The sequence below is a fragment of the Nicotiana tomentosiformis genome, chromosome 3 (assembly GCF_000390325.3).
Source record: "Nicotiana tomentosiformis chromosome 3, ASM39032v3, whole genome shotgun sequence".
Taxonomy (NCBI): Eukaryota; Viridiplantae; Streptophyta; class Magnoliopsida; order Solanales; family Solanaceae; genus Nicotiana; species Nicotiana tomentosiformis.
In genome coordinates, this window is record NC_090814.1 from 106,802,467 (window position 1) to 106,813,887 (window position 11,421).

The 11,421-nt window shown below is 38.1% G+C and overlaps 1 protein-coding gene across 1 annotated transcript; it reads left to right on the forward strand.

Moving 5' to 3' along the window:
• The first annotated feature begins 478 nt into the window (after nt 1–478).
• LOC104095704 (putative pentatricopeptide repeat-containing protein At5g59200, chloroplastic) lies at nt 479–2,578 on the forward strand. The gene has a single exon (XM_009601887.4). It carries the CDS (start codon nt 662–664, stop codon nt 2,543–2,545), a length of 1,884 nt encoding a protein of 627 aa, XP_009600182.1. The 5' UTR covers nt 479–661; the 3' UTR covers nt 2,546–2,578.
• The last annotated feature ends 8,843 nt before the right edge of the window (nt 2,579–11,421 follow it).

The following is an 11,421-nucleotide window of genomic DNA, read 5'->3' on the forward strand; positions in this document are numbered from 1 at the left end:
CTAATAAGAAATAATGTTACATAAGATAAAATATAGTGAGTAACAAAAAGATGTTCAAAAAATTGTTTGACTCATAAAATTATATGAGATCATTTGATTACTAGAAATATGATACTAATCTCGGTATAAAATTTAGAATTATATTTATTTAATATTTAATTATGAATACTAGCAAATATCGGTTAAAAATGTTATATCAAAATCTTAGTATTCCCTTCATCCAGTTTACGTAATTATATTTTACTAGATATTGATTTAATGAAAGAAAACCTTTGAACTTGTGTTAAGCACACTATAAAAATTTATGTTACTATAAAGCATAACATTAACGTGTAATTGAGAAATTTAAAGTTAAATTATTATTAAATATAAATATTTTATTTTGTCGAGACTCATTTTTTTTGTTGAGATGAACAAAAAATTAAGAAGTATCACATAATCCCAAGATTAGTGGAGCTTGAGAGCAGTTTAATTTTGTCGCATAAGAAAGAAAGATTAGTTTAGTATAACTATGAAAAACGAAAGACGAATAAACAAGACGTGCTCTCATGCTAGGCTACCGTTCTTGTATCCTGTTGCCTCAAGATTTTTGCAGTAAGAGTTAACAACAGTTGTTTTCAATCAAAAGAATCGCCTTACTCGCTTCAGATAAATCGCCTTCATGCTAGGCGCCACTGCGTCACCACATCTGTCCCCGCCATATTTGTACTCAAATCCCTACAGTTTCCAAGATCGAAAGCAATTTCTCATCAAGTTACAGAAATGCAAAAGCATAAAACAGGCAGCTCCAATTCACGCTCATATAATCAAGAATGGCAATAAAAATGATCCCTTTATTTTATTCGAGCTTCTTCGAGTATGTTCTCGAAGCTGCTCCATCGAATACGCTTCCAAGATCTTTCGAAAAACCTCAAACCCGAATGTTTTTCTCTATACTGCTTTTATTGACGTGTTTATCTCTTCGGGTGCTTACAGTGATGGAATTAGAACTTATTTTCAAATGGTTAGAGATTTCATTTTACCAGATAATTATATTATCCCTTTGGTCCTGAAAGCATGTGGGTCTGCTCTCGATTTGAACAGCGGTGAACAAATCCATTGCCAGGCCATGAAATTGGGATTGTGTTCGGACAGATTCGTGAGGTTAAAGCTAGTGGAGCTTTATGGAAAATGCGGAGAGTTTAGTGATGCAAAGAGGATGTTTGATGAAATGCCTCAAAGAGATGTTGTTGCCTCCACTGTTATGATATCATGTTATCTTGATCATGGATTAGTGCGTAAGGCGATGGATGAATTTTGGCTGGTTTCTACCAAGGATAATGTTTGCTGGACAGCTATGATTGATGGGTTAGCTAGAAATGGTGAAATGAATATGGCATTGGAGTTATTCAGAGAAATGCAGATGGAAGGTGTGAAGCCTAATGAAGTCACAATTGTTTGCGTTCTATCGGCTTGTGCGCAGTTGGGAGCACTAGAACTTGGTAAATGGGTTCATTCGTATGTGGAGAAGTACAACATTGAAGTTAATCATATAGTTGGTTCAGCTTTGGTGAACATGTATTCGAGGTGTGGAGATATTGATGAGGCAGCTAGCCTTTTTGCAGACTTGGAAGCTAGAGACGTGACCACTTATAATTCTATGATTGTGGGATATGCATTGAATGGTAGGAGTACAGAGGCCATCAAAATATTCCAGAGACTGATACGTGATGGAATTAAACCAACAAGTATAACATTTTCTGCTGTTTTGAATGCATGCAGTCATGGTGGGTTAGTGGACATTGGATTTGACATCTTTGAAAGTATGAAAACTGAATATGGGATTGAACGGCGAATTGAACATTACGGGTGTATGGTTGATCTTCTTGGTCGTGTGGGACGTCTTCAGGAGGCTTATGATTTTATACAAAGAGCCAATATTGCTCCAGACAATATAATTTGGGGGTCGCTGTTAAGTGCTTGTAGAATTCATAAAAATTTTGAACTAGGGGAAAGGGTTGCAAAGATTTTAATGGAGTATGGTGCTGCTGATTCTGGAACATATATTCTTCTGTCTAATGTCTATGCTTCACTGGGTAAATTTAAGGAAGCAGCACAAGTGAGAGCAAAGTTGAGAGAAGAAGGCGTCCAAAAGGAACCAGGTTGCAGTTCAATTGAAGTGAAAAATGAGATCCATGAGTTCCTTTTGGGAGACATTAGACACCCCGAAAGGGAAGCAATATACAATAAACTGAAGGAGCTGGACGATATGCTAAAATCAGAAGATTATGCTCCAGAAACCGATGTCATCTCACAAGATATTGAAGAACATGAGAAAAAGTGGGCCTTGAGCATACATAGCGAAAGGCTGGCAATATGCTATGGCTTGATCTCAACCAAACCATGTACCACTATAAGAGTTGTAAAAAATCTTAGAGTTTGCAATGACTGCCATTCAGTTATTAAGCTTATATCTAAGATTACACAGAGGAGAATTGTTGTAAGAGATCGTAATAGGTTTCACCATTTTGAAAATGGTGTTTGTTCTTGTGGTGATTACTGGTAAACATAACATATTCTTTTCTCTACGTTCTTGATATGATGCTATATCCATCTTTGGATCCATCTCACGACTAATCCAGGAAGATAGAAGTAAGAGTGGAAGCTGTAAATACTGAGGTTACTGGATTAAATATACAATCTTAAAGTGAATAAACTGAGCACAATATAAAAAAAAAAAGAAAAAGAAAAAAGTTATGTGCTGCATTAGAGAGATGGCGAAGAGGTTAGCATGAAGAATCTTATGGTACAGTGCTCGGTTACTGACAAATAGGCCGACATTTACTCGTTTCTTGATTACCCTTTAAGGTGGCTTATTTTCTGGTTCTTTCAGTGTCTAGGCTGAGTGATTGATCTAGTTCTGCAAATAATCTAGTGTCAAAGAAATACATCATGAATGAAAGTGGTTCAAAATTCATATATATCATCACGATGCCTTAGCATGACTAGATGAATATCTTTACTTGCATTTAAATTGACTCATTACTTCCTTTGCATGTTTTATCAAAATAACTATGTGCTGATTAGCTTTGTCAAATTTTAGCATTTCCACTGCAAATATGGTACATGGCTACATGCCAGGCTAAATTCATTTTGAGATAGTATTCAAGATTGGAGTATCCTTGTTTTGGGGGCATCAAAGCATGCAAAGAGGATATTGGAGTTCATGTTTTTCGAGTAGTTTGTGGTTGAAACATGAGTGGCTGTTCATCTAATTGGTTGAGGCTTGGACATTTTATTATGAAGACGCAGATCTGAGAATAGTACTTTATCCAAAAATACTAAGCAAGCTAGTTTCTATGAATTTTGTATGAATACTTGACATTGCTAAAACAGTTCAAATACTTAATTTATATGCTTCTTGATTGAACTATGCTTTCCGTTTTATAATAGGAAAGAGTTCGGTCTGTAAAATACTTCCAGATAACTCCTTATCATTGTCCTTGTTGAATGTACAACTTTAATTCATACCACCTAATTATAGTTGTTGTCCCTATTGAGTTGTACAGTTGTCAGGTATTATACTTATGTGTAGTTGGTTCAGATTCTTTCATACGGTATCACAGTCTCTATTTCCACATCCGCAGGTTAACATGTGAATTTCAAAATTGGGTAACATACACGCAGGAGGGTGTTGAGTTATAGAGTTGTCACTTGTCACACATGAATTGCGCAATGGTTTCCAAAAATGTTTATAAAATTGGCCTTGCTTCTGGAAAATCCTTTTGGCTAGTCACATGATAACTACTATGGAATGTCATGTATTGCTATGTTAGAGTTCAAATTTGACATTAAATAGTACTCTATTATAATTCTTTAATACATCTTAAAATGATCAGATCCCAGTGGTGTCTCCTTTTATTATTTTAGTCTAATTTTCTAATTTTTCATTAAAAAAGGAAAACAAAAGAAAAGGAAAGGCCAGGTCGAAGTAATATCTCGTCTTAAATTATTTAGACATGTTTGGTAGATTGACTTTGCTTGGGTTAATTTAGAGTCGTGTTTTGCTATTATTAAAAATCCAATGATCAACTATTATTTCGTACTAAATGGTTTTGTCCAATCAATTATAATTAGTTTTTTTTTATAAGTAATTATTTTATTACCAGTAACAATATGTACAGTATTTAAAAGAAACAAAACAAGTAAACAGAGATTGGACAACCCCAATCTCACCATCGCTACCTTCTATTCCCCTACACAATTCACTACATCAGTCTACTACTTACAGCTACCATGACATCTAAGGATAAAAGTTTAGCTTTTTAATTGTCCTTGCCAGTCTAGTCTCCTTGGATCCTCTGCAAATTACTTCTTGAATGATTAGCTTTATCAACACCTGGTTTGGTCGATTTTTCCCCGGAACACTCTCATATTTCTCTCATGCCAGATATGGTATACACAAGCAGCCATTAGTCATTCTAAAGATCTCAACACTTGTAGCTCTGCCCTTAGCATTTGCTTCTGCCCATAATATTTCATTCTGCCAGTTCATGGCATGTCTGTAAATGCCTTGCCATCTCAATAGCTTCCACCATATCTCAACACATACTCCACATGAGAAGGACAAATGGTTTGTAGATTCATAAAGCTCATTGCATAGTGGACATCTTGCATTGCCAATGACTCCCCTAGCGATAAGTCTATCTCTGGTAATTAGCATGTTCTGTACAGCCAAGTTTAATACAAAAATCCATTTGGGTAATCCGAGGTTGTTACATGTTAGTTTCCTCCATGATACTTTTTGAAAATCACCTCTCATTTGTAAATACAACTTCTTGATAGAGAAATGCTTCTATTTCAAAATATCATCCATGCCTATCCCCACATCTTCAATGTAGCTTCTTGCATTTATGATTTTCTGAACCACCCATGAGGCTTGCTTGGGTGCCTTGATCCAGATTGGTTCCTGCTTCCCATAGTACATATGTAACCATTGGACCCATAACCTATCCTTCTTTTTGCTAAGATTCCATAATAGTTTACAGATGGCAGCCTTGTTCCAGGTGTATACATCCAGGATATTGAATCCCAGAGTTGTTTTTGGTAAACATGCCTTCTCCCATGATAGTAGAGCCTTGCTTGAACTTTCTGAACCACCTGTCTAGAGATAGCTTCTGCATGAGCTTCTATCCTCTTTAGGATCTTCTTTGGTAATATAAAGATCTGAGACCAGAATATCTGTATAGAGAACAGAATAGTTTTGATCAGTTGTAGTCTTCCTGCATATGAGAGGTATTTGGTAGTCCAGGTCTTAATTATGCCCGGAATTTTCTCTATTAGTGGTTGGCATTGTGAAACAGATACCCTCTTAGTGCTTAGAGGAACTCCCAGATACTTAAAAGGAAATTCACCCTTAGAGAACTTCAGCTCACTTAAGATCTGTTGTTGGTCATTACAATTCACCCCTCCAAAATAGATAGAGCTCTTACTCACATTGGCTTTCAAACCTGATGCTTTGGAGAAGAGATCAAAGCATTCATATAACATACTCACAGATATGACATCTCCTCTACATAACAATAAGAGATCATCTGCAAACCCCAATTGGACTATCTTCAATTTCTCACACTTAGGATGATAGTTAATGTTTGGATGTCTCTGCAAAGTCTTAAGCATTCTACTCAGGTACTCTTTGGCTAACACAAACAAGTAAGGAGACAGTGGATCTCCTTGTCTAAGTCCTTTTTTAGCTTGGAAAGGCTTTGTTGGGTTGCCATTAATTAGTATAGAATATGAGAGAGTACAGACACACTTCATAATCCAATCAACAAAAATAGCAGGTATGTTCAGGTTGTTTAAGATTTACTCTAAGAATACCCATTCAATAGAATCATACGCTTTTTGCATGTCCAATTTAATCATGTAACTAGGAGATACCCCTTTTCTCCCATAACCTTTCACCAGTTCATGACTAAGGATGATGTTGTCTGTGATCACCCTTCCTGGTACAAACCCTGATTGGCTATTATCCACCAAAAAATCCATAACTCCTTGCAATCTGTTTGTTAAGATCTTTGAGATGATCTTATAGATGACTGTACAATAGGAAATAGGTCTAAAATCTCTAACAGATGAGGGTTTTTACTTTTGGGATCAAGGCAACTGTAGTGACATTAACAGGCAAATACATAGTAGTTGTTTCAAAGTACCTCAACATGGATGTAGTAATATCATCTCCTATAGTTGCCCATGTCTTTTTAAAGAAATGAGCATTGAGCCCATCACAGCTAGGAGCCTTCATGTCATCTATCCCACAGAGTGCAATGTATACTTCTTCCTTTGTAACTGGCTCAATTAGTTTTAGTTGTTGTCCCCTGCCCAGTATTCCCCCTTCTTTCATCACACTAGGTTGTATGGCAGGTAATTCATTTGCAGAAGACCCAAGTAAGTCTTTATAAAACCCTATTATCTCTTCCTCAATGCCCTTGTCAGTTTGAATCATGTCTCCCCATATATTAACTAAGCTTTTGATTTTGTTATGATTGACTCTATTTTTCATAGATGCACAGAAGTATGTAGAATTTGAATCTCCTAGTTTCAACCATTGGACCCTAGACTTCTGTTGGTAAATATTTTCTTCAACGGATACCCATTTCTCAAGTTGTTGTTTTAATTGCTTTTCCTCCTCAAGGAACTCAGAAGATGTACTTCTATCGCGCATTTTCTCTTGAACTTCTACTAGTTGCTGTCTTGTATTTTTCACCCTTGACTCTATCTCTAAAATCTCTGAGGAGTGAAGACATTTGAGTTCTTGTTTAACCATTTTAAGTTTCAGCCAAATTGTCTTCATGTCAGTGGCAAGATTGGTATCCCATACTTCTTTAACTATACTTTGAAAATCTTTGTGCTCGGCAAGATGGTTAAAAAATCTGAAAGGCTTAGGCTTCTTTGGACTGTCTTTGAATTGAATGCATAGTGAGGAGTGATCATAGTAGTAGGGATCCACCACCAGTACATCTAAATGAGGCAATTGTGTCATCCATTCAAAATTCCCTATTGCTCTATTAATTCTGCTAAACACATGGCTGTTAGTCCATGTATTGTTCCTGCCCACTGCTCTTATTTCAGCCATACTAGCATCCATGAGAAATTGCTGAAAATCCCTAACTTCTAGCTCCTGAATAGGATTACCATTAAATCTATCATCTATACTTAGTACTGCATTATAGTCTCCCATACAAAGCCATGGCCCATGTATCATTTGATGCAGACTCAGCATTTCAATCCATAAGCTTCTTCTGTACCCAATAGTGTGTAGTCCATATATAGCTGTAAAGATAAACTGCAATCTCAAGGCGTGAATTAGGACCTCTCCATGTATATACTGTTCTTTATGGCATATCATGTTGAATTGAACTTCATTAGGATCCCAGAGTATCCACAGTCTTCCACTCCCATTGGTCTTATAATTATGGCACTGCTGCCAAGTCGGTGCTATCTACTGCATTATTCTACTAGCTTGTTGTTGTTTGACTCTATGTTCAGCTATATTAATCATATTAATTTTATTATCTCTTATAAACCTCTTTAACTTCTTTTGCTTATAGGCTTTGTTGAAGCCTCTCACATTCCAAGTAATTAACTTCATTTGGAATTAATTATAGTACCTCCTATATCAACCCCTCTACTACTTTGGCAACCTTACTGAGTACTTCATAAAGCATTAATGTGCACTTGCATTTCATTATCCCCAAGCAGCCCAAACCCATTTACCACCCCTACTGATTGTTCACAACATATTTGGCCCCCTTTAGCAGCAGACTTTCCTCTTATAGTCTGCCAACCTTCATTTGCAGTATGCACTGGAGCTCTACTAGTTCCAGGGCTCATTTCCTTGCTCTATGTCTTTGTCACTCCCTCAGATATTTGCAGAGTCCTCTTCTCTTGTATCTTGTCTATTTTACTGTGTTTTTCTTCTTGCCCTCCCTTAGGTTTCCATCCTTGGTTCTGCTTAATATTTTTGCCTTGCTGGTGTTGTGGAGCCTTGGGGTGTTGTTGATGGGCTTTAGCTTGACAACAATGCCCCAATTGTAGGCATGAACTATAGTAAAGAGGTTTCCACTCATATTCAACATTTTGCTCAAATAGCTTTTGTCACGACCCAAAATTTCCCACCGACAGGACCGTGATGGCGCCTAATATTTCACTTACTAGGCAAGCCAACGTTAGAGAATCATTTACAAATCCTTATTTCCGTACAGTAATTAGCAATAATTAACTACGATAAAATATAACAAGTGCGGAATATCATAAATCTGTATTAACTACTACCACCCGGATCTGGAGTCACAATTCACGAGCATTCTAGAACTTACTACAAGTAATAGTCTGAAAGAAATACAACTGTCTGAATGAAAGAAAACAGTAGGACATAAAAATATAGACGGGGACTTAAAGGTCTGTGAACGTCGACAGATCTATCTTGAGTCTCCGGACAACGAACTAATAGCAAATCTCGATCAACCTGAGCAGGTAACAAAATCTGCACAGAAAGTGCAAAGTGCAGCATCAGTACAACCGACCCCATGTACTGGTAAGTGTTGAGCCTAACCTCGATGAAGTAGTGACGAGGCTAAGGCAAGACACCTACAATCAACCTGTACAATTTAACAGTGTATACGCAAATAACAGGAATGAAGAACTAAACAGGAAATGTCGGGAGGGGAGACATACTGAGGGGAAAAACAAGATAAAGAACTACAACAGAATGATCACCGGAGCAGCCAATATACCATGAATCAACGAGAATAGTGAATACAGTAAAGAAGAATGCACGGCATCACCTTTCGCGCTTTTACTCTCAATCTCACCATAAAATTAATAGAAACGGCACGACATCACCCTTCGTGCTTTTTCTCTCATATCATGGCACAGCATCACCCTTCGTGCATTAACACTCACAATATGGCACGGCATCACCCTTCGTACATTAACACTCACAATATGGCACAGCATCACCCTTCGTGCATTAATACTCACAATACGGCACGACATCACCTTTCGTTCATTAACACTCACAATATGGTACGACATCACCCTTCATGCATTAACACTCTTCCTTACCATAATGCAATGCATAAATAATAACAGGGAGATAGAATAACAAGTACAAACCTTACTTCAACATTTGGTTCTATAATATCAATCTTAACTTTGAAATAAAAATACAATTATCACCAGAAAATTTCGTAAACATGATAAGAACGATAATTTGAACAACACTAGTATAACACGTAGCAATTTGGCATAGGAAAGAGACAATATCAGAAAAAACAGAGAAACATAAAAAACAACAGGTAAATTGGCGGCGCATAGGTACTCTTCACCTCACATATACGCCGCTCACATGAATTTCACTTAGCAAATAATCTAAGGTTCCTAATTCCCTCAAGTCAGGGTTAGACACAATACTTACCTCGCTCCGAAGGCCACTTAATTCTCAATCACAGCTTTTACTTTGGAATTCACCTCCAAACCACTCGTATCTATTAAAAAATGACTCAATAATATCAAATATTGCTAAAGGAATCAAGTATATTGCATAAATTAAATTTCCCAAATTTTCCTCCAAAAAGTCGAAAAATCGACCCCGGACCCACTTGGTCAAAACGCGAGGTTCGGACCAAAATCCTTTTACCCATTCACCCCCGAGACCGAATATGTAATTAGTTTTGGAATCTGACCTCAAATTGAGGTCTAAATCCCCAAATTCCCGAAATCCCTATTTTCTACCCTAACCTCTTATTCTACCATGAAAACTCTAGATTTTAGGTTGAAAATTCAAAAAATGTAATGGGTAATTGAAAGAAACGAGTTAAGGAACACTTACCTATGATTTGGGGAAGAAAATGTCTTTGAAAAATCGCCCTAGGCCTCATACCCTTTTGAAAACGAGAAGAAAAATGGCTGGAGTTTGAATTAAATGCTCACTGCCCAGCGACCTTCGCACCTGCGATGCTTTGGTCGAATCTGTGGTGCTTTGGTCGCACCTGCGGTGCATATGTTGCACCTGCGGTGCATTGGTCGCACCTGCGGTGCTTTGGTCGCACCTGCGCATCCGTATGTGCGGACGAAGTGTGCGCTTCTGCGGAAAAGGGCTGGGCCAACTAGGGTCGCACCTGCGGACAGGGTTCCGCTTCTGCAGTCCCGCTCCTGCGGAGAAAAGTTCGAATCTGCGTAAAAATGAAGTCCAGGCCTGGGTCGCATCTGCGGGGCTTTCGTTTGCACCTGCGAGCGCGCACCTGCGACCAAAGGCTCGCAGGTGCGGGCACACCAGATTTGGTGCACCAGCAGCTTTGTTGAGGTTTGAACTCAACTCGCGCATCGCCCGAATGGCACCCAAGCCCTCGGGGCTCCAAACCAAACATGCACGCAAGTCTAAAAATATCATACGGACCTGCTCGCGTGATCAAATCGCCAAAATAACACCTAGAACTCTAAATTTAGTACCAAATCAAATGAAATTCTCAAGAACACTTTAAAATTTCTATTTTCTCAACTGGACGTCCGAATCACGTCAAATGAACTCCGTTTCTCACTAAATTTCACAGACATGTCTTAAATATCATAATGAACCTGTACCGGGGTCCGGATCCAAAATACGGTCCCGGTACTAACAATGCCAAACATCAATCAATTCTTAAAAATAATTAATTTTCAGACTTTTAATTTTTTTTTATAATTCATAACTTGAGCTAGGGACCTCCGAATTCGATTCCGGGCATACGCCCAGGTCCCATAATTCGATACGGACCTACCGGGACCGTCAAAGCACGGATCTGGACCCGTTTACCAAAAATATTGATCGAAATTAACTAAAATTAACTTTTAAGGCAAACATTCTTATTTTCATCCGTTTTCTACATAAAAGCTTTCCAGAAACCTACACGGACTACGCATGCAAATCGAGGAGGGTAAAAAATGAGATTTTTAAGGCTTAAGAGCGCAGATTTGAGTTCTAAAACATAAGATGACCTTTTGGGTCATCACATTCTCCACCTCTAAAATAACCGTTCGTCCTCGAACGGACATAGAAAAATACCTGGGCTGGTGAAAAGGTGGGGATATCTACTCCGCATATCGGACTCGAATTTCCAAGTGGCTGCCTCAATAGGCTGACCTCTCCACTGCACTCGAACTGAAGGGTAACTCTTTGACCTCAACCGACGAACCTGCTGGTCTAGAATGGCCACCAACTCCTCCTCGTAAGTCAAATCCTTGTCCAACTAGACAGAGATGAAATCTAACACATGGGACGAATCGCCGTGATAATTTCGAAGCATGGACACATGGAATACCGGATGAACAGTTGATAAACTAGGTGGCAACGCAAGCCTATATGCCATCTCTCTCCAGAATCTCAAAAGGTTCGATATACCT